Consider the following 22,593-nt stretch of genomic DNA (forward strand, 5'->3'; position numbering starts at 1 on the left):
CATCCCTCACCACGTCCGATTTCCTCCTTTGAATGGAATGTAGTGCCATCTCTATTTAATAAAAGAAGCCTTTGTTGATAGAGGCCGGGCAGCCACGCGTCTTTACTCCTGCGCCCTGGGGCTCAGGCCAAGGCTTGGGCATCTAAAGGAATGAAACCAAATCCTTTGCTTGCCCACCCGCCCTCGTGCTTGAGATTAAACCCAAATCCTGAAGGGATTGCTGTAGGGAGGACTACTGGAGTCCTCCCCGGTGTTCCATGGGGCTGGGGGTTGCCGGGGGATGCGCCCGGCTTCCTCCCCGCTGGCTCTGGCCGCCGCCTCACAGGGCCTTGGGCAGATCCGCCTCCAGTCTCCCTGCCACGTGGGCTAATGGAAGCCTGGAGCCAAAGCGTTGAGGCTGCCTGGCGCTCGTGGCAGGATTGATTGGTGATGCCTGAGACAGCAGAGGCAGGGACCGTGGTAGCGATGGGGGACAAAGGGGGATGAAGGTCTGGGCCCTGGTACTGCTCGTCCCTGCCCCCCGGTGCCCATGCCCCTGGCCCAGGAACATCCAGGGCCAAGGAAATCCTGGGCAACATTTCAGAGGCCTGGAGGAGGGTCCCACAATCCACACCCGCTCTGCCTGCGCCTGCGATAGCTGACACTTCTGAGAGATGACTCTTCTGTTGTCCGGCCCACGTGGGAGCAGCAGCAGCAAACAATATCTGAGATGCCCAGGGGTGTGGGGCGGGGTAGGGGGATGGGCACACGCACACTCTGGCCCCATTCTCTCCCACCAATTAATTTCTGAGCACTCACCACGTCCCCTGCCGGGTTCCAAGCCCTTTAATGAACGAGGTCATTGGATCCTCAGAGCAACCCGAAGAGGTACTATTCCCCCCATTTTGTAGATGAATTGACTAAGGCACTGGGAGGTCATGCAGAAGATGGTGGCCCCACGAGAGGAATGAATGGGCCCAGCTCCAGAGCTCACAGTATTAACCAGCACCCCAGACTCTTACTAAACCCCTGCCGGGTGCCTGGTACCAAATCAAGCTCTCCCCTGTTTTGCAGAGATGGAGAAATGAGATTCAGGCAGTGGCAGAGTCAGGCTGGAGTCCAGGCTTGTTTCCCATATGTTTACCTCATGACAGCCACCCCTACCCTTGCTATCCTGGTGTGGGGTGGGGGTGGGGGATCTCCGAAGGAGCTCAGGGGTCTGACTCTTGGAGCTGGGAGGGGCAGTGAGCTGACATCAGTCACATAAGAGTTGTTCCTCTTAAGAGAATTTTCTACATAACCCTGGCACACGTGGCCACCTCTTGAAAGCTAGCACCAACCATGGTCAGCAAGCCTGAGCCCGGCCACACAGCGGCCTTACGTAACACCGCTGCCACAGGCACAATCTGCCAACCTTGTCCCGACTTGATCCTGCCAGGGCTGTGCACCCGGACAAGTCGCTCCTCTCTGGGCCTCAGTTTCCTCATCTGTGAGTTGGGAAGATCGGACTAAGTGGCTTGGGCAGCCCCCCTCCCTCTTCTTTATTTTATTGTGGTTAAAAAACCTAAAGTTTACCATCCTAACCAATTTTTAAGTGTGCAGGTCAGTTGTGTTAAGTAGATTCACATCGTTACGAAACAAAACTTCTTCATCTTGCCAGTATGAAACTCTACACCCGCTCAACAGCTCCCCTCCGCTCGCCACTGGCAACCATCGTTCTACTTTCTGTTTCTGTGAGGTTGCCTACTTTAGATACTTTAATGGACTCATGCAGTAGTTAGTTGTCTTTTTGTGACCGGCAAGGTTCCTTCGTGTTGCAACGTGGGCCAGGATTTCTTTCCTTTTTAAGGCTGAATGATGCCGCATTGTGTATATAGACCACGTTGTCTTTATCCAGCCATTGATGGACACTTGGGTTGTTTCCACCCCGTGGCTATTGTGAATAACACTGCTATGAACATGGAGTGCAATGATCTCTTTGAGACCCTGCTTTCAATTCCTTTGGGTATTTACTCAGAGGTGAAGTTGCTGGATCCTATGATAGTTCTGTCTTTAATTTTTTGAGGCACCAACCGTAGTGGTTCTGCCAACTTACACTCCCACCAACAGCGGGCTGGGGTCCAGTCTCTCCGCATCCTTGCCAACACTTGTTATGTTGATGTTTTTTGATAATGGCCATGCTAATGGCTGTGAGGTAATATCTCATTGTGATTTTGATTGGCGCTTCTGTGATGGTTAATGATGCTGAGCATCTTTTCACTTGCTTGCTGGCTATCTGCACGCAGCCTCTTTTACAAAGGGGCGTCCATTCTCAGGAGCTGTACTGCACCATGACAGTGGAGCCTCAGGGAGAGTCTTCTGTGGCTGGTAGGGCCACAGCTCTTGAGTGATTCTGTGGGCCCTGCCTCCCCGGACCTCCCCGCTTCACAGAAGAGCTCTGTCCAGGGACTCATAATTAAGCTGGCAGTGTGGTGAGCTTGAACTCAAAGCCAAATCCTAAAGCTCTGACTCGAGTTCCTTTTGTGTGTCTGCTGCGGGACAAGTGTCTGGGCTTTGTGACCACTCCTTTTGGGAGGTCCAGCACTTTCTCATACATCTGCCCGCCCAGGCCACCACCACACCAGGGCGGCTCGTCGGAGCTGCCCCCCGCCCCAGGCCTGCACGAGCGTCATCTGGCTCCAGGACAGCGGCTGGCAGCCCCATAGGGGTGGAGACGCCAGTGTGTCCAACAAGAGGCCTGTGTGGCAGATCGTGGTAGGGAAAAGCCAAGCAGGGGCTGAGACAAGGGCTGTATTTGAGACCCCCCCCCTCCCCAAATGCTTCAGCCAGCCAGACCCCCCCTTGCCTTTTGGCTAGCTAGTTCCCCCTCCTCCCTAAACCCAACACTCTGGCAGTGGCCCAGTGGCAGCTCAGGAATGTCAAGTGGTGCCTCTCCCTTTCCAAGTGGTCAGAAAGGGCTCGGTTGCCCTGACAGGGGTGTGGGGACCATGAAGTCCCAAGTTGCCCCTGACTCCAGGAGAGTCGCAAGATCCACTGGGCTGCATGCAGCCCAGAGAGAGAAAGCGACCTATCGAAGGTGGCAGAGAAATCATGCGGGGCGCGGTGGGGAGACACAATTCTGGGGTTACAGGAACACCACTCCGGGTGGCAGGAGGGCTCGACCACTTCATTCTTCTTGCTGAGATGAAGGGCCTGGAGGGGTGGCTGGCCCTGAGCCCTGTCCTTGCTTAGCCTCCAAGGGACCCTGTGAAGGCCTTCGTCTTCTTCATCTCTCCAGGTGCACCTGGGTAGGAGGAGGATCCAACTCCCCCCAACTCCCTCACACATGAGCAGAGAGCAGGCCAGGGCCCAGGGAGGGAGGGCATCAGGGGTCAGCATCCGACCACTGAGGGCTGCTGAAGACAGCAAGAGGGCCATGCTCCTGTGGGGGGGCTGGACGAGAACTGTTAAGATTGACTCTCTTAGCAGCTATCTAGTATATAATAGAGTATTAACTATAATCATCACATTGTACATTAGATCCTCATAACTATTCTTCTCATAACTGAAAGTTTTTACCCTGTGGCCAACATCTCCCATTTCCTACACTCCTCAGCCTGTTAACCACAATTTTACTCTGTTTCTATGAGTTTGGCTTTCTTAGATTCCACATCTAAGTGAGATCATACAGTATTGGTCTTTCTCTGACTTATTTCATTTAGCATAATGCCCTCCACGTTCACCCATGTTGTCACAATTGCAGGACGTCCTTCTTTTTCATGGCTGAATAATATTCCACACCATCTCACATCCTCTTTACCCATTCATCTGTTGATGGACGCTAGAGCTGCTTCCATATCTTGGCTTCTGTGAATAAGGCTGCAATGAACATGGGTGTGCAATATCTCTTCAAGGTCACGTTTTCATTTCCTTTGGATACACACCCAGAAGTGGGATTGCCAGACAATACGGTAGTTTCATTTTTAATTTTTGAGGGAGCTCTATACTGTTTTCTACAGCGGCTGCACCAGTTTACATTCCCACCAACAGGGCACTAGGGTTTCCTTTTCACCACATCTTCACCACCAGGTAACTCTTGCCTTTTTCCATGAAAACCATTCTGACAAGAGTAAGGTGACACCTCACTGTGGTTTTCATGTGCCTTTCCCTGATGTTGAGCACATTTTCATGTACCTGTTGGCCATTTGTATGTCTTCTTTGGAAACATGTCTAGTCAGTTCTTTGGCCCAGTTTTAAACCAGATTGTTCACTTAGTTTGATGTCAAACTTGCTACTGTTTGCTTTTGTTGCCTGTGCCTTTGGTGCCATACCCACAAAATTGTTGTCAACACCAATGTCAAGGAGCTTCTCCCCCATGTTTTCCTTCAGGAGCTTTATGGTTTCAGGGCTTCTGTTTAATCCATTTGGGGGGGGCATAAGTGTATATATTTTGCCAGGGCGAAGTTATACTGTGAATGAACTCATGCACAAACGCTCTGCAGTTGCATCATTTAGAGGCATTTGCAGCGGACGGGGGCTGGCTCCTCCTCCTCCACATCTGCCGGAAGGAGAGGGCAGCCAGCATGGACTCCTCCACCCCGGCATTTTCGGGTTTATTTTTATTTTTTTTTCACCCACCCCTCCCCCTTTGGCAACCATCAACTTCTCTCTCCATATTTTGGTGCAGGAGGTTTATTTGCTCTAAGAGGCTGCCTCCTCCAAGCTCATGCCCATGTGTCAGCACGGTGGGAGCAGGGAGGCCTGCAGCGGCCTCCGGCCTTGGCTGCCTGTCACACTCCTCTGCCCTGCCTCACACACACGCACCCACACGCGTGCGTCCACGCTGTGGAGCAGCTTTGAGGACGCCACAGCAGGAAGGGCTCAGGCAGCCCCACTGGTGATGACCTCACAGCATCACCAGTTGTCCTGGCAACCAACGCAGGTGTTCCTGGTACCGAGGAGAACCCAGAGGCCCTTCTTCTGGGCCCTGGTCTCCCTACCCTTCAAATATTAGCTACAATGGTGTCCTACAAATCGTTAGACCAAGATAAAATGTTAGCATATCAGAGAAATACAGTACAGTTGACCCTCGCACAACACAGAGACTAGGGTGCGCCGATGCCCTCGCACTAAAAAAATCCGCACGTAACTTTTGAGTCCCCCCAATCTTCAGTTGTCTGCAGTGTCCTCAGGGGATCGGTTCCAGGATCCCCACAGATACCAAGATCCACAGATGCTCAAGTCCCTTATGTAACATGGTGTAGAACGATGGATACAGTTGGCCCTCCGCATCCAGGAATTCCCACCCCAGGATGGAAAATACTGTTTCCCATCTGCAGTGGGTTGAACCCTCAGATGAGGAACCCAGAAATACAGAGGGCTGACAGTATGTTTACCGAAAGAAAAAAATCCACTCACGAAGTTCAAACCCTGCTGTTTAGGGTCAACGGTACTTGGGGTTCTCGATGTACATTTCGGAACCAGCACATCAGCTTCACCTGGAAACCTGTTAGAAATGCAATTCTCCGACCTGCGGAACCCGTCCGGGGGCCCTGCGGTCCACATCCTTAACAAGTCCTCTGGTCATTCGGATGTGCGAGCAAGTTTGACGCCACTGCCCCGAAGCATAGCCTTAGTCTGGTTTCATCTGCATCAGGTGTGAACTCAGCTTTTAGGAACAGGAGTCTTTACCTCAAAGAAATACGCAGTCATTGGTAGAAGACTTTACATTGTCAAAAGAACTAGAGTTTATTTAAGTAAAAAATAGAGGGGCAGGGTCAGTAACAAGCAAGCCACCCAGTCAAGCCCCTAGTGAATGGCAGTGCCCCGCTAGCTACTCCAGTGCCCACCCCCTTCTTTTCGCCCCAGTGGTAACCCCTCAACATCCCCAGCCCTACAGTCACGACAGCAGGAAGACCACCGGCCGCAGATGGGGCCAGTCCCTCAGCCCCGCCGGCGGCCTTGTTGCGCGGACGTCGGCGGTCCACGGCTTGAATGCTATTTACAGTCACCCGGTCGCCCCGCGTCTCCAGATCAGTGCGCTCAACGTTTAATGTTCAAGAACGCGTGACAGGAAACCCGCTATCCGCATTGTTGCTCCGGGCCCACCAGGCGCGGACGTGGGCCCCCCAGGGCGCAGCGGACCCCGGCTGCGGGGGTTCTCCCCGCCCCTCCCCGTTCCCGCCCCGCCGAGCCCGGCGCCCACGGGCGGACAGAGCCCGGGGCAGCGCCGGAACGCCGGTAAGGGCCGGGCGCGGCGGCTGCCGGCTTGGGGGCGGGGCGGGCCCGCCTTGACACTGTCCTCCGGGGCGGCCGGAGCGCCCCGCAGCCAATGGGGGCCCGGGCGCTGCGCCGGGATTGGAGCGCGGGGTGGGCGGCGGGGCCGGGACGGGGTCGGGCGGCCGGCGAGTCGCCGGCGCGGTTATAAGGGAGGAAAGTTCTGCGCGGAAGGGAGAGCCGAGCGGCGCACGCTCGTACGGCGGTTGCAGCAGCAAGGCGGGGCCGCGGAGGAGCGGGTGGCGGCGGAGGGAACCCCGGGGGAGACCGCCTCGCTCCCCTCCGTGTCTCGCGGGGGCCTCGGGAAGGTCCTGGTGCCCCGAGGACTTGTGCACGCAGCCATGGGCGGCGTCGGGGAGCCCGGCGGGGGGCCGGGGCCGCGCGAGGGGCCCGCGCGGCTTCGGGCGCCGCTGCCCACCTTTCGCTGGGAGCAGATCCGCCCGCACAACCTGCCGGGCGACATGTGGCTGGTCATCGAGCGCCGCGTCTACGACATCAGCCGCTGGGCACAGCGGCACCCGGGGGGCAGCCGCCTCATCGGCCACCACGGCGCTGAGGACGCCACGGTAAGGAAACCCGCCGCCGCCGGGGTGGAGCCTGACGCTCGCTGGGGCCTGATGGTGGGCATTGTGCCCCGCTTCGCCTGCGGGGCCTTAGCGCCCTCCCTAGCTGACCTTTGACCTCCCGGCCGGTGACCCTGAGTTGGGATGGACTGGCAGGGGCCTGATGAGAGGTCAGGGGGCCACGTCCCTGCCTGGAGGACCGCACATCGGGCCATGGGCCAGAGCTGGGCTGGAGCCGGGCTGCGCTGGAGGAAGGGGCTCCCAGAGGTGGGTGTGTCACGGTGGAAAGAACCTGCCCTGGAAGAGGGTCCTCCGTGCTGCTCTGAGGTTCCTCCTCTCAGTGTCGGGCTCCCCCAGACCAGGCCCCTCATTCTGGGCGTCAGTGGTAGGGCTGAGACCCCAGGGGCTGTGCCATTAGAAGCTGGGGGCTGGCAGCAGAGGCCGGCCTGTCCAGAGGTATGTGGCTTGCCCAAGAGCTGCTGTAAATGTCAGTGAGGGTCAGTGACTCACCTCTCCTGGGCTGGCAGCTGCATGTGGGAGGCCGTTGCCAGCCAGGCTGGGTGGGCCTCCTTGGGCAGCACAATCACCCCAGGAACAGGCTGGCCCCTGGGGACCCCGACTTCCCCTTCCCAGTCCATGTCTAGACATGTTTTGGCCAAGAAGGTGTGGGGCCTGGTCCAGTGAGACCGTCTGGGTGGAGTCCAGAGGCCGAGCAGCCAACTGGGACTCCTCATCAACCCCCTTCCCGATGTCCCCCACCGGGCGGGGGAAAGGAGTTGGGGCCATGATGCTCTGTCCTTGACCATCAGTAATACTAGGTGGGCCGCAATGAGTACCGGGAAGGTCTTCAAGGAATTCCAGGGGATGAACTCGTAACTGGCAGAACTTTAGGCAGCAAGAGATTGCGTCCTATCCCAAGAGGGTGTCACTGTTGTGAGGCCACCTGCCCTCTGCCCACTGCTTTCTCTCACAGGTCAAGTACTCTTTGCAGGGCTTTTTATTTTTAAAAAAATTATTTATTTTTTAGAGAGGGGGAAGGGAGGAAGAAAGGAAGAGAAACATCAATCAGTTGCCTCTTGCATGTCCCCAGCCAGAAATCTGGCCTGCAAGCCAGGCATGTGTCCTGACTGGGAATCGAACCTGCAACCTTTCAGTTTGCAGACCGGCGCTCAACCCACTGAGCAACACCAGCCAGGGCTGCAGGACTGCTTTAGAGTAACTATTTTCAACCCTTTTCATCTCATGGCACATATATAAACTGCTAAAATTCTGTGACACACCAAAAATATATATGTATTGCTGATCTGAACAAAAATAGGTATGATTTTGATTCACTCACACCAGACGGCTATTGCTGTGTTGCCTGTTGTTATGTTCTTGTTTGACAATCTAAGGACAAGGCGGTCAGTGCCCCCGACTAAATAGCCAGGTTCTGCACGTTTTAAAGATCCTTGCGGGACACCACTGTGCTCCAGCACACCGGTTGAAAATCACTCTTTTAGAGGAAAGAGGTCTTTCTTCCCCACTCCCATCCCAGGAATCTGAGGGGTTAGGGTCAGAAGCCTCCTAAAACTCTAGGGAACGACAGAAAGTCTTGTGCTTGGGTACTGAGGGTCAGGGTGGTGGCCCCAGATTTGAAGGTAGCCATGGGCCAATGAGGGTGTGACCATGTACAGGCCTGTATGTGGGCGAACGCTGACGTGTCTGTGCGCGCTGTGTGTGCGCACTTCCGTCAGGGCACGGGGGCATGAGGTGCCACAGCCCCTCCCTCGGCCACCCCTCGGGGATCCTGTGGGTGCCTGCTGTGGCCTTTTCCGACCTCTGATCTGTAGGACAGGAGGTAGGCAGCCAAGAAGAAGGCAACGGAGAGTATTTATTTACTTGCTTACTTTAAATATTTTATTTATTTCCCTTTAGAGAGAGGGGAAGGGAGGGAGATAGAGAGGGAGAGAAACATAGGTGTGAGAGAGAAACATTGATTGGTTGCCTCTCGCATGCCCCTATCCGGGGAGCCAGCCTGCAACCCAGGCATGTGCCCCAACTAGGAATCAAACCGGTGACCCTTGAGTTCACAGTCTGGTGCTCAATCCACTGAGGCATCCTAGCCAGGGGCTGGAGAGCATTTATTACCTGCATTTTTCTCCTTGCTCTCCAGACCTGTGCTGGGGACCCTCCCGTGTGGGAGCCTCATTATGCCGTTAGCTCTTGACTCTGAGAACGCCATCTGACAGTTTTTTTTAATGATTCCTCACCAGTGAAGCCTGTTTCTTGTTTCCAAAAACAATCTGTCTGTCCCCTGAGGCTGGGTCATGGCTCAGCCATTGGAGGCCCTGAGTAACCTTGAACCAGGCATGTCATTCCTCTGAGCCTCAGTTTTCTTATCTGTAAAATGGGGAAAGCTGGGCCAGACAGCAAGCCTGCAGAGGGCAGGACTTGGCCTTCTCAACTGTGTGGCCCCAGGCTGCCATGTCATTGTTCCTGGTCAGCATATGTTGCTGGCTGACAATATGGGTGGGCCCTGCAAACTGTATAGTGCATTGGGACAGCCGTGGGACAGCCACCACTTTGCTGAGTGATGTTTGGTTCTACGTGTGTCTGTAACAAGAAAGAGTTGCATTAGGCCATCTCTTAGTTGCCTCAAGGCCCCAGACATTGGGCTGGAGTTGCTAGAAATAACTGGTCTGTTCAGGCCAAAGGGGTTATGAGGTAGCTAGGGTTGGCGGAGGGACCCCAGTCTTTGTCCAGAATGGACCCACTGGGCAATCCAGGGATTGGACTAAACCAGTGCCCTGTGTAGTTGAGCCCAGACCCCGGGCCTCCTATCCCAGGCCCTGGAGTAGAGGTGGGGGTGGGGTAGCCGTCTTGCCAGAGTGGTGTTCCCGAAGCCACCTCCACCAGCCCTGGCGGTCCATCAGCTGTTTTCATGTCCAGGCAACAGAAGCCTTCCTGCCAGGAAATTCCCAGAGTTCCTGTGCCATTAAGTCAGCCTGTGGCCATCCTGGGATACAAAGCGGGTACCCTGGAGAGAATGCTCTGGGCCCTGGGCCAGGTTCGTCTAAGAGTCATAGGCAGCCTGAGCCAGCCAGGGAGGGGCGAGGCCTGACCGCTGCGAAAGATTATGTCCTATCCCAAGTGGTCACAATACTCCATGGTCAGAAGTATACCAGGGCCAGGCGCCAAGCACCCATTGTGGCTCCAGAGCCAGATTTATAGATACTCTTCCTTTTAATCCTCAAGCTACCCTTATAAGGCAGGTACCATTGTCATTATTCCCACTTTACAGATGAGGAAACGGGGGCCTCACTTTGAGAAGCAAAGTGAATTGAAATTAAGTTAGTTCTGGGATTTGAACCCACAGCCCATGCTCCTCATCACATGCTACACTGTAACTTAGCTGTTTATTCCATTCATTCATTCTTTAGTTATTGAATTATTAAACCCACCGGTAGATATGCAGTGAGCATATCCTAAGTGTCAGACTCTGTTCTCGCCTCTGGAGATGCAGCTGTGAACAAACCTCTACAAGGAGGGAGTTCCTTGGCAGGTGGTCACACCGGAGCATAGGCTCCGAGGTGGTACCCTGCTCTGCACATTCAGGGAACGGCAAGTCTCTGCATGGCTGGAGTCGAGCACTGGGGCGGGGGCAGGTGGTGAGGTCATGGGGAGACAGGGCTGCTCCTTCTGGGCTTCCGCATCCTTGGAAGCAGCACTTTGGTTTTATCCTAAGGGGGCCTTGCAGGGCGCAGCAGGGAAGCCAGGGGAATCTGATAGAGATTCAAAATGATCCCTAGTGGGGAAGGGGAAGGGCAGGGGGCTAAGGGATGAGATGACGGGTCCCCAAGGGCAGATGCTGTGGGCGCAGGTGCACCAGAGCAGCCATTGGGATATACAGCAGTTCCTCTCTATATCGCGGTTCACTTAACTATATTTAATTATTTATTGTGGATTTTTCGCTATGTCACGGGATTTTGCGGTACTGTATACGTATGTGTTAATGTCACGTAGGTGTAGCTCAGTGTGGCTGTCTGACAACAACCTTATGAGGCAGGTACTAGTTAGCCCATTTTGCAGATGAGGAGACTCAGGCTGAATATGGGTGATGTAAAGGGACCTTCTTGGGGCCCTTGAGCAGCAGGGCCTTCCTCATTGGGCTCCGAGGGTGGGGTTGTGTCTGGGTGGAAGTTGGGGAGAATCAGGGCAGATCCTGAGGCTCTGGAGTGAGGGTGGGGCCCAGAAGGTGCTGGCCGTGAACTTGGGGAGGCCCTGGATCCAGAGCCCACACTCTGTCTGCTTCTCTCCACCACACCGGCTGCCATGAAAGCCTTGCTGCCTAATGATGTGTGATCTGTCTGGGCTCTGTAGGCATTTCCTACAATGTCCCACGCCCAAGCCCCTTCCCAGTGTTGCTCAGTGGCCTGCTCCCTCTCTGGGGGAGGAGTCGGGGTTGCCTGGCGCTGGGCAGGAGCGCAGTGTGCAGAGGTGGGGGTGCTGGCAGCCCTCCTGTGTCTTCCCGAGGGACCCAAGCTGCCATGGGCTTCTCATGGAACAGCTGAGAATTGCCAGAACCAAGTGGTGGAGACAGGACAGAAAGCTAGAGGACCTGGCCGCTTTGGGGCCACTGCTGGGTCTGTTACACTTGCAAGGCCAAGGGTGTGCTGGGTGGAGGAGGCCGTGGCACGTTGTGCCGGCTTGTCACCAGGGACACCAGCAGTGCTGGGCAGGCAGGGCAGCTTCCTAGGGGCCTCTGTCCCCGAGCTGGGCTCTGCTGCGTGGGTGGGAGTTGGATGCGCCACGTCCAGAGATGTGCGCCTTTTGGCCTCGTTGTGCCTCGGTTTCCCCATCTGTAAAATGAGGATATTGATAGTGCTTGCCTGTTGGCCTCCTGTGAGGAGTGCTGGGGAGAGGACGGAAGGGGTGTCCTGAGGTCTGGGCATGGGGTCCTGCTTTGTCTTCCCACCTGGGAGAGGGAGGGAGGGAAGAATTCCTGGGGTGTCCTTGGAGGCATGTCCCCTCACCCCCATCTCCACAGCCCCCTGCCACCTCCTCAGCAAAGGCTGAAGGAGCATACCCAGACCACCCCAGTGGCCTTGCTCCGTCCTCTTTCTGGCCTGGAACATTCCAGAATCTTTGGAGAGTAGCCAGAAATGCTCCCCCACCCCCACTGTGGCTCATTCCTCAGCCCCAGGTTGGCCAGGACTTGACCTGCAGAATACACTGTCCTACAGCCTGTCACCCCTGCAGACCCGCCCTTCTAGGGTGCTAAATCTGAGTGGACTCAGGAGGCAGCACTGCAGGCCAGTGGGTGGGAGGGGGTGGGGGGGGCCGTCTCAAGTCGCAGCTCAGCTGCGGCGCGTTCCCTGGACCCCGGGCCCCTTCCGCGTGCTCCACCTGCGCTGACTGGGTCCGCCCCACGAGAGGGACATTTGTGGTTCCCGATGTACTGAGGAGAAAACACAGAATGAAGGGGGGTGATCTTCGTGGCTCCAAGGCCCAGCTCATAAGTGGCAGCTCAGATTCCATCCCTGGCAGGCTGGCTGCGCCCCCACTCCCGCCCCTTAACCAGCTGCTCCATGGAGCTCAGGGCTGGGGGGCAGGTTTCCAGGGGCCAAGGCGGGGCCGGGCGGTAGCTGTATCCCGGGAGGGCGCCGACATCGCTGAACATGGGCCTGGGTGTCTTCTTTTATTATTATTATTCGATTTTATTGGGACCTGAGTTTGAGTCCCAGGTCGGCAGGTGCTCCCACCACGCTGAGCCCCCCGCCCCCTCCCCAGTCACGTGGTTCACGCCCCTGCCCTGCGGGCTGTGGAGGGCCGGCTCTTGTCTGTTTCCTCACGCCCACTCTGCAGCCCCTGCTCCGAGGATACCGCTGGGAGCACGGCTTGTCGCTGCCACCAGCAGCTTACGTTTAAGGCCACAATTTTTATCCCAGTAGTTATTCCCAATTTTGTTTCAAGACCCGGTAAGAGGCCTTGAGTGCCCCCTTCAGCTCGTTAGGTGGGGAGCGTCCCAGGGTTTGCACACATGCCCCCAGAAGGACACTTTTAAGTTCACTAGGGGTGGGTGGCAGTGGGGCCTCGTGAGGCCAAGAAATGCCAGCACCACCCTCCTATCCCCCAGAGTCCAGTGTCAGAGCAGCCAGGTTCTTGGCTGCTTGGGATGGTGACCAGACTCATGGCGAGGACCCCCGCCCCGACCTCGGAGGCCCACCGCCTCCCCTGTGGCCCAGGAGTGGCCGGCCACCCCAGGGCTGTAGCCAAGCAGCCACAAGCACGGCTGTGTAGTCAGACTGGGTTCTGATCCAGCTTCCGTCAGATGGAGCTGGATAAGGGGCTTAACCTCTGAGTCTTCTGCCAGGCCCCTGGGTCCTTAAGTGGAGGTCTGGAGAGGACTAGGTCACATGGCCCCAGCCAGCGTTCCAGAAAAAGCTGTTTGCCAGTGCATCAGGATTTGGTCTGAGGCCAGGGACCCACCTTGCTGGTTTCTGAGAGCACAGGAGCTTGGGCTCAGTGGTGCCCGCCCGGCCCCAGGAGCCGCCCGGCCGGCCAAGGTCCTGCTGAGCCCCGCGCCCCCGCTGGGGCCCTGGCCCGGGGCCCTGAGCGGTCACATCTCACCTTGTCACGCCAAGGGACAGGCTTGGCTGGAGGTGCCTTGGGTGGGTCTGGCTCTGTCCTCTCACTCAGTGACTCCCCAGGCCTGGCCTGGGGGAATGAGGGCCGAGGGAAAGGAGTCGGGGCAGCTGACCTGCTCCCGCAGCCCCTCAGGGGGAGGGCATGGTCCCGGAGCACCCAGGACTCGGCTGGGTGCTGGGGTGGCCCCAGAACAGACACAAGGTGGTAGACCGAAAGGGATGGGAGGCAGGAAATCCTAGGGTGGTAGGCACAGCACGTGTGTTCCACCCTGTAAGTTGGTGGGCGTGCCATGTGCACGCGGCCGCGTGCGTGCCGTGTGCGCGATGCTGCGTCTGAGTGCTCTCACGGGCTCTGACCATGCATGTTTCCAAGTGTGTGTGTGTGTGTGTGTGTGTGTGTGTCTCCAAGTCTTGGTGCCGAGGTGGGGTGGTGGGTGTGTCCGCACGTGTGGAGGCCCATGCATCAGACACTGCCTTGCGCGCGTGCCCGTGTGTGTGCGTGGGCTCCTCGTGCTGCCAGGGGAGCTTCAGAGGAAACGAGAGGGAATCAGAATCAATACTCACTGGGTCTTAAAAAGGAAGGAAATGGACACAGGCTACAGCAAAGATGACCCTAAGTGACAAGTCGGTCACGAAGGGACAAATATTGTATGACTTCTCTTCTGTGAGGTCCCCGGAGTAGTCACTCTTATCGAGAAAGCAGAACTGTGGGTGCCAGGGGCTGGGGGAGGGGGTGGGGAGTTAGTGTTTCACGGGGACGGGGTTCACTTTGGGAAAGTGAGAGTTCTGGAGCTGGGTGGTGGTGATGGTTGCCCAACAATGTGAATACACATAATGCCGCTGAACTGCACACTTAAAAAATGGTTAATATGGTAAATATCATGCATGTTTTACTACAATTAAAACATTAAGGAGCAGGTGCGCTCTCCAGAGCATGCGCACGCTTTTCTCCCGTAGCATCGCTCGGCGCTCTTTTCCCCCCAAACTCAGAGGGTTTAGGAAACTTGCAAGTGGGGCAGCAGCCGGCAGGGGCAGCTCATCCCGGGCTGACCCCCTGAGCCTGTCTCCAAGGCCCCCCTTTCCTCTGACTTCCTGGTGAGCTGATGGCAGCCCTGCCTTGGCTCACGTCTGTCACTGCAGCGTTTACTTCTCAGGGAGTCCATGCAGCCCGGTGTGGCTCACTTCTTTCCCACAACGTTCCTAGGGAGCCAAAGCAGAGCAAGGCCTTTTGCTGCTTCTACCCCGCGTCCTTCCTTTGTTCCACTGTCCCCAGCTTTAATAAACATACTCTCAAAGTCACCTGGACTTGTATTGTGAAATCTTTCCTGCTTGAAGTCAAGAACCCATTCTGGGCCCGGTTCCACCCCTTCACCCCCCCCCCCCAAATTAAGGAATAAAAAAGCCTTAGCAGTCCAGAGCCCGAATGGCCCTGGAGTCTTGTCCCCTAGATTTGTCCCTGGATGTGCCTGGTCCCAGGCACAACGGACTAGCTCAGGGTCACAATGAGCATGGGGTCCACTGAGCCCCAAGAGCAGTCTTCCCTCCTCGCTCCCTGGGAGGGCCGGCCGCGGCCCTGACAGCTCCCTGGGGGGGCAGCCTCCCCTCCAGCCACTCCCTCCCAGGTGTGTTGCCCTCCATTAGGGTCCTTCCAGGAGAAGATTGGCACTGAATAGCTTACACAGCACCCTCTTTTGTTAGGAACTCCAGGGAGGGGCCCCACTCAGCCTTCCCCAGGGCCTAGGTTATTCCAGAAACCTCACCCTCCCAACCCCAGCCCCCACCCTCGTCCCACGCTGCCCTGGGCCAGTAAGGGAGCAGGCATCCTGCAGGTGTGGCCTCTAAGTGGGGCCCAGGTTTCATCCTTCCCCGGACCCGGTGGGAGGTCTGGCAGTAAGCACAGAGGCCAGGCTGTCGCTTCTGTGTTAACACTCCCCAGAAGCTGGTAGGCTCACTAGTGAGAAGACAATAGGAGGCCTCTGTTCTCAGTGTACCTTCTTCAGAGGTATTTCCTTTCGCAGCCAGCCATCACCTGCCCTGGGCCCATGGGGACATCGCCATTCTAGCCACTGCCTCTTCAGCTCAGGCTGCTGGGCCTCTGTGGCCAGCTTCTTCAGAGCCTCTGGAAGCCCAAGGATAAAAATCAGCTGAAGAACTGTGAACAGTAATCAGTCAATCACACTGAGATGAGATCAGGAAGACTAAGGGAGCCCTGGGTGTGAAGTTCAAAGTGTGAAGTTCAAGGTTACTAACGCTTCAGAGATGCCCAGGCCACTTCCTGACTAGTGTCTTTTTTCCATCCCTTTATTTCTCTTCTGGTTTCTCTCTTCCTCTAACCCCTTGCTCTGCATCGCATCCCACCCCCTCCCCTGCTATTACAGAGAATGTTAGGTTATTCGTTTAATTTACTTTTTAAAAACTTACATTTTCTGCTCCTGCCTTTAAAATGAACTGTTCAAGTCTCTTCCTTACAAACCCCGAGATCTCAGTCTGTGTGGCTCTCACCTGATTTTTTTTCTCCCGGTGGCCTAGTGGCCTCAAGTACAAGTTTCCCGCCCACACTCACGCTACCCCAGGCTTGTATTTGTGGCTGGGAAAAGGTGACGTTTGACCCAGACCTTATTTTATATGCAGCAGAAAACCATGTGATTTCCAGAAAGCTTCCCGGTTACCTTTTTTCGGGAAAAGTTGAACCCAGTCACAAAAGGAATCAAGGGTCTTGCAGGGAGACCTTTCTGCAAGTCCAGATTTTTATACAGCCAGCCAGGTTTGGAGAAGGGCCCCCTGGGCTGGACGGAGCAGCTGGGGCCTGGCTGGCACCCAGGGTCTGGGGGGGAGACCAGGGCAGGCCCGTGGGCAAGGCTGACTCATGGGGTACTGTTTCCATAACTGCTGACCAACCAGCTGACCCTCCGTCCATCTGTCTTGTCTGCTCTGCCCTTCCATCAACAGTCCTTCCACCTGGCCCACCGCCTCTGGGTGCTGCGCCGCTGTCTGTCTGTCTGCCCACCTGACTGTCTGCTCTCCCTCAGGACGCCTTCCATGCCTTCCACCAGGACCTCAATTTTGTACGCAAGTTCCTGCAGCCCCTGCTGATCGGAGAGCTGGCCCCAGAGGAGCCCAGCCAGGATGGACCTCGGAATGTGAGCAGGGCCCTGGAGGGTACGGGGGTGTGCGTGGCTGGTAGCAGCTCCATCTGCGTTACCCCAACGGGCCCCGGAGCCAAGGCTGCTTTGCCGTCCCTTCCTTGGCGGGCAGCTGTAGGGAGAGCTGTGGGGATGCCTGCCAGGGGCCCGTGGCTGCAGTTCGGGCTGGGCCAGTGCTTGTCCCCAGGTGGGCCCTGCCCTCCAGGGGTGGTGGGCCCAGCATCCCCATCTGTGATAAGGATTTTGAGGAGCTGTGCTTTAAGGATTTTGCGCGCTCTGGCTCTTGCTGCTTCTCATACTCCCCACCTTTTGCAGGGGAGCCTTTGCCACCAGGCAGCAATCCAGGTCACTCCCCAAGCCAGGGGCTCTTGTCCCTCTGACCCCTCTGGCCACACTCTTGGGCCTGGCATGGGAGGAATGGCTGCAGGGGGTTTCTGGGGCACCTGGGACATCGCTTCCTCGCCCGACTGGCCACTCCCCATGGCAGGCCCAGCTGGCCGAGGACTTCCGAGCCCTGCGCCAGGCAGCCAAGGACATGAAGCTGTTCGAGGCCAAGCCCACCTTCTTCGCTCTCCTGCTGGGCCACATCCTGGCCATGGAGGTGCTCGCCTGGCTCATCATCTACCTCCTTGGCCCCGGCTGGGTGCCCAGCACCCTCGCCGCCCTCATCCTGGCCATTTCCCAGGTGACCCCAGCACTGTCTGCAGCCCCTAAACTGTGCAACAGACACCTGTGAACATTCTGGACTTATTTGCTGAATGAATGAATGGATGGATGGATGGATGAATGAACAATCAGCCAAAGACCCCATGAGGCATGTATCTGAGGGTCAAGCTGTATTTTAAATAATCTGAGGAAGCACCTTACTTAACCCTGAACGACTACAGGGGCGGAACCAGAGGTCCGCTGTTCCACAGCCCCATGATGTGCAGGCCCCTAAACCTCCCGAAACTCAGTGTTCTGTAAAAGAGGAAGCTGGGGTACAGGGTCCTAAAACGGAACACTAGCTATGGGTGTGCCCGGTGAGCTGGGGGTGGGGCGGGGCTCCCTGGGCCTCCAGGCAGCCAGCACCTCCCCACACGGCCAGAGCCAGGTGCCAGGGCTCTGAGCCTGCCTCTCTCCCCAGGCTCAGAGCTGGTTTCTGCAGCACGACCTGGGCCACACCTCTGTTTTCAGGAAGTCCCGGTGGAACCACCTGGCCCAGCAGTTTGTGATGGGACAGCTGAAGGTGAGGGTGGGGTTCGTAGCGGTCATCAGGGGGCTGAGTTGGGGCGCCACGCCGGGACTGCCCACGTGTGCAGGCATGGAGCGGTGGCCTCGGCCGAGCCCCACCCCTGAGAGCCCCCTCCTCCCCTGCAGGGCTTCTCTGCCCACTGGTGGAACTTCCGCCATTTCCAGCACCACGCCAAGCCCAACATCTTCTACAAAGACCCAGATGTGACCTTGGCGCCTGTCTTCCTCTTGGGAGAGTCATCTGTTGAGGTTTGTGGGGAGGATGTGGGCACACACGGATTGGGCTGGCAGCTGAGGGGGGACTGGTAGCTCCTGGGGCCCCAATTGTGGCCTAGCCCTATAGCCCCCAACCAAGCCCCCCACTCTAGTTCCAGGCTGAGCCCCTACCCCAGAGGTGCCCCCTCCCCACCTCCCAGCCTGCTGGTGACGATGGGCCCAGGTGCTAGAATCTAGACTTTGCCCCGTGGTCCAGCCAGCCGCCCTGCCCCTGCCTGGGAGGAGGGTGGCCTGGGGAGCTGCCCCCCCCCCCCACACCACCTGTCTCCACAGTATGGCAGGAAGAAACGAAGATACTTACCCTACAACCACCAGCACCTGTACTTCTTCCTGAGTGAGTGTCCTTTTGTCCCCCCAATGGTGGGCACATGGCTGGGGGGCGGACCATGCCTGAGCCTGCACTGCGTGCTGACACTGGGCAGCTTCCAGAAGCCTCTTGGAGAAGGGGCACTTCTTAACCATCCCTCAGCGCTGGCACTTCCAAGCCACTCCTAGACCCTGCTCTGCCACCCCCGTCTGCGGCCTGTGCTGACTGTCCCATTGCCAGGTCTTTGCCCCAGCCTGTCTCTCTGCCTGGAGTGCCTTGCGGCCAGAGGTAGTCACAGCCCTGCCCAGAGCTTTCAGAATTCCTTCCTGCCCTCACATCAGAGCGGTCCAGAGCTCTAGAGCACTTGCATAATTGTTGGGGTGGACAGGGCAAGGACTCAAGGGGTGTGGCCAAAGGGGACAGGATGGGGACATGCAAGGCTGGCCCCGACCTGCAGAAGGGACACGGGAGGCAGTGAGGCAAAGGTCAGCCTGGGGAAGCTCAGATGCCAAGGGAAGAATGTGGATCAGGCCTGGAGGGTGATGCAGGGTCATCCCAGCTGGCTGGGCTCAGCATCAAGTCCCACTGGTGTTCCCGGAGTAACGGAGCCCCGCCCCCGTCCCGTCTGCCCAGCCTACTCAGCTCCCCGCCCCGTGCCTGAGCTCTTTCTTGCCCTCCTTGCAGTCGGCCCGCCGCTGCTCACCCTGGTGAACTTTGAGGTGGAGAATCTGGCCTACATGTTGGTGTGCATGCAATGGAGGGTGAGTGGGCCCTGCTCCGGTCCCCTAGGCATACATCTGTGGTGGCAGGAGGCGGGGGCATCAGGGAGCAGCCCCTATCCACGAATGCACCCAGGTGTGTGTGCATGCAGCAGTGAGGTACACGTGTGTGGGGGGAGAGTGAATGTGCGTCCTCCCTGGGGGTGGGGATCCGCTGGGCCAGCCCTGCCAGGCTGACTCCCAGCCAGGGGTCTGCCTCTCAGCCTGGCCACGGCATCTTCATGTCCACGCTCAGCTGGTAGGGCAAAGACCGCGCCCCTTTACTTGGCTGAGAAAACCAAGGCCCAGAGAGGGGCAGCGGCCTGTCCAGGGCTCCGAGGCACATCAAGCAGAAGGCGTGGAAGACCTTGGCTGCCCCTCCTGGCTGCTTCGAGACCTCTGTCCTCCGCTCTGCAGGACTTGCTCTGGGCCGCCAGCTTCTACTCCCGCTTCTTCTTGTCCTACCTCCCCTTCTACAGCATCTCTGGGGTGCTGCTCCTCTTTGTGGCCGTCAGGTATGGCAGTTCGGAATGGTAGGGATGGTGAGGTCCTGCCCCAGCAGCAGGGGACCCTGACCATAGTCCTCCACCCTCAGGCCCTCCCTGGGTTGTAGAAGAATCAAATGACTTGAGAGTGGTCACCTGCCGGGGGGACCGTGGATCTCGGGGAAGCAGCCCCAGGGCTGCTCTGGGCTCAGCCTGGAATGGAGCCTGCCCCTCTCAGCTGCTTTAGATACCAGTGGGGGAGGGTTTAGCGCAATCCCATCGTGCAAATGTGGGAGCTGAGGCCGAGGTCTGGTCTAAGTGGTGAGCTGGACATGGCAGTGCCTGAGCCTTCCCACAGGGTCCTGGAGAGCCACTGGTTTGTGTGGATCACGCAGATGAACCACATCCCCAAGGAGATCGGTCATGAGAAGCACCGAGACTGGGCCAGCTCTCAGGTGGGCAGCAGGAATGGCCCAGAGGGGTACCTCCTGGGCTGGGGTGGGGCCCCAGGTGAGCGGGAAGGGGCCCTGATGGGAATGCCGTGGGCTCAGGCCTTCATGCCAGCCTTCCTCACCTGTGCCCTCGCCTGCCCCTGGCAGCTGGCCGCCACCTGCAACGTGGAGTCATCACTCTTCATTGACTGGCTTAGTGGGCACCTCAACTTCCAGATCGAGCACCAGTGAGTGCAGGGCCTAGGGCCCAGCAGGGGCGCAGGCCTTCCCCCGGGGGGTTCAGGTCGTGAGCCCTGGACTCCCGGGGGGCTTGGCTGGTGATGGGTGGTGGTCCATCTGGCACCCCCCCCACCCACCTCAGGTGTCAGCACGTGCTCTCCCCCCACCCCAGCCTCTTCCCCACGATGCCCCGGCACAACTACCACAGGGTCGCACCGCTGGTCAAGGCGCTGTGTGCCAAGCATGGGCTCATCTACGAAGTGAAGCCCTTCCTCACTGCCCTAGTGGACATCGTTGGGTAAGGGCTCATGGGGGCTCCCCCGGGGCCCCTGTCCACGCTGGTTCCCACCAGCCCCCTCTCGGAGCCCACACTGGTCCCTCTCTCGGAGCTGACACGTGAGGCCTTTCCCATCAGCCTGTCTGTCCTCAGCCTGGGGCCTCCCTCCCTTCCCAGCCGTCACCCACACGCCTCCTGCCCTGGGCCCAGACCTTGTTGTAGGCGCTACAAATACACCAGGGAGTGAAACAGCCCAAGATCCCTGCCTTCTCGGCACTGACGTCCTAGCACGGGAAACAGAAAACAAGCAGTTAAAAGAAGTAAATTACGGAAAAATGTGAGAGAGGGGGAAGTGCTTTGGCAGGAACCCGAGCCATGAGACCTAAGGGTGGAAGCAGGAGAGTGGCTGGGGACTGCCAGGCAGGGGCTGCCATTTTTAATAGGGTGGCAGGTGGCTGGTATTGAGGCGAGAAGTGAGCAGAGCCAGGGAGGAGCGGGAAGGGATGGCCATGGTGATGTCTGGGGGAAGAATGTTCTGGGCCCGGGAACGGCAGGGCAGAAGCCCGGAGGCAGGAGCTGGTGTGTGGTGGAGCCGCTGAGCAGAGGAGGGACACGCAGGAACTGGATCCTGGAAAGATGCGCTGACCACAGCTAGACGCTCTCCGCAGAGAGAGCCGAGTGGAGGGTCCTGCAGCTGCCCTGGCTCAGGACGATGGGCTGGGCCGGGTGGTAGCCTTGGTGGTGGGGAACCGGTCAGATTCCCCAGCCAGAGCTCTTCCAACCCTGTGCCTTGACACAATGTTCCCTTGACTTAAGACACCCTTCCTTCCATCCTGGTGTTTGAGCTCCTGCTTCTCCTTCGTGACCCTTCCCAGCCCTGTCACTGAGTCCCTGCCACTCAGCCTGGCCCCATTACAACACCTGGCCCAGGGTTTCCCAGCAAGTCGTTGGTATTTCTGGCTCCTCTGGCTGTCTACTTCGGGCTACTTACTGGTGGACAGCGGCCAGTCCTGACTAATCTCTAGGTTGCAGGGCCCAGCAGAAGGAGGGACAGGCCCACCCTGGCTCCTGCCTGGACTTGGCCTTGGCTCTACCCCTCCCCCTGCCCCCACCCCAGATCTAAATTCCACTCCAGTTCCTGAGAGGATAGCCTCATTTCCCAGGCCACCCCTTCAGCCCCACTGAGCTGCCTGCCTCAGGGGACAGGGACTCAGGGGGAATGGGGATACCGCCACTCACTCATCATCCGGGGGGAAGGGGGTTGGTTTCTTACAGTGGAGCCCTCAACATCCACCCCACCCCCTCCCAGGTCCCTGAAGAAGTCTGGCAATGTCTGGCTGGAAGCCTACCTCCAACAGTGAAGGCAGCACCCAGGCCCCAGCAACCACCAAGCCGGCTCACTCAGGCTTGAAACCCCCGACCCACACCTGGGCCCCGGGGGCCCTGCTGTCCTCCTGGTCCTGCCGTCTTGCCCTCGGCCCTCTCGCCTGTCTGCTCAGCAGCCCCAAGGCCATAGTTCCCAGCCCAACCCGACGGGGGCTGGCGCGATGGTACTTAAAGCCACATGGTGAGCATGGCATGTTTTCTTGGAGCGAAAATTTAGGGAAAACTGTTATTTTTATATAAAAAACAAACCCGTATATATTATGGAATAAAGTATTGAACTTGCATGAATTTTAAAAAAGATTTTATTTATTTTTTAGAGAGGGGGAAGGGAGGGAGAGAGGGAGAGAAACATTGTTCAGTTGCCTCTCGCTCATGCCCCAGTGAGGGATGGAACCCACAACCAAGGCAGGTGCCCTGATTGGGAATCGAACCTGCAACCTTTCACTTTGCAGGACGACACCCCACCAACTGAGCCACACTGGTCAGGGCTGAACTTGCATAAATTTTGGAGCTGGAGCCTGCCACGATGGCCCTTGGGCCATCAGGGTACTGGGGGCGGGGGAATGGTTGGATAGTGGCTTTCAGAGTTCCCCTCTGCTCTGGGTCACATCTGCCTGAGGGCCTGCCTGGT

At 57.6% G+C, this 22,593-nt stretch overlaps 1 protein-coding gene across 6 annotated transcripts; it reads left to right on the top strand.

Annotated features, from left to right (window-relative positions):
* The first annotated feature begins 6,366 nt into the window (after nt 1-6,366).
* Nucleotides 6,367-22,250, top strand: FADS3 (fatty acid desaturase 3). 6 transcript variants are annotated; one of them, XM_090260496.1, is made up of 12 exons: nt 6,367-6,800; nt 16,456-16,566; nt 17,057-17,254; nt 17,696-17,797; nt 17,929-18,051; nt 18,352-18,412; nt 19,070-19,146; nt 19,561-19,658; nt 19,987-20,083; nt 20,228-20,307; nt 20,442-20,597; nt 21,886-22,250. In XM_090260496.1, exons 1-12 carry the CDS (start codon nt 6,576-6,578, stop codon nt 21,935-21,937), a joined length of 1,380 nt encoding a protein of 459 aa, XP_090116622.1. In that variant the 5' UTR covers nt 6,367-6,575; the 3' UTR covers nt 21,938-22,250. The 6 variants fall into 6 exon arrangements, with proteins under 6 accessions (XP_090116622.1, XP_090116629.1, XP_090116648.1 ...); XM_090260503.1 differs by having other exon boundaries at nt 16,480-16,566; XM_090260510.1 differs by having other exon boundaries at nt 6,369-6,800; nt 20,472-20,597.
* The last annotated feature ends 343 nt before the right edge of the window (nt 22,251-22,593 follow it).

This window comes from Furipterus horrens, unplaced genomic scaffold (assembly GCF_987537825.1).
Source record: "Furipterus horrens unplaced genomic scaffold, mFurHor1.1.pri manual_scaffold_2, whole genome shotgun sequence".
In the NCBI taxonomy this organism is placed as follows: Eukaryota; Metazoa; Chordata; class Mammalia; order Chiroptera; family Furipteridae; genus Furipterus; species Furipterus horrens.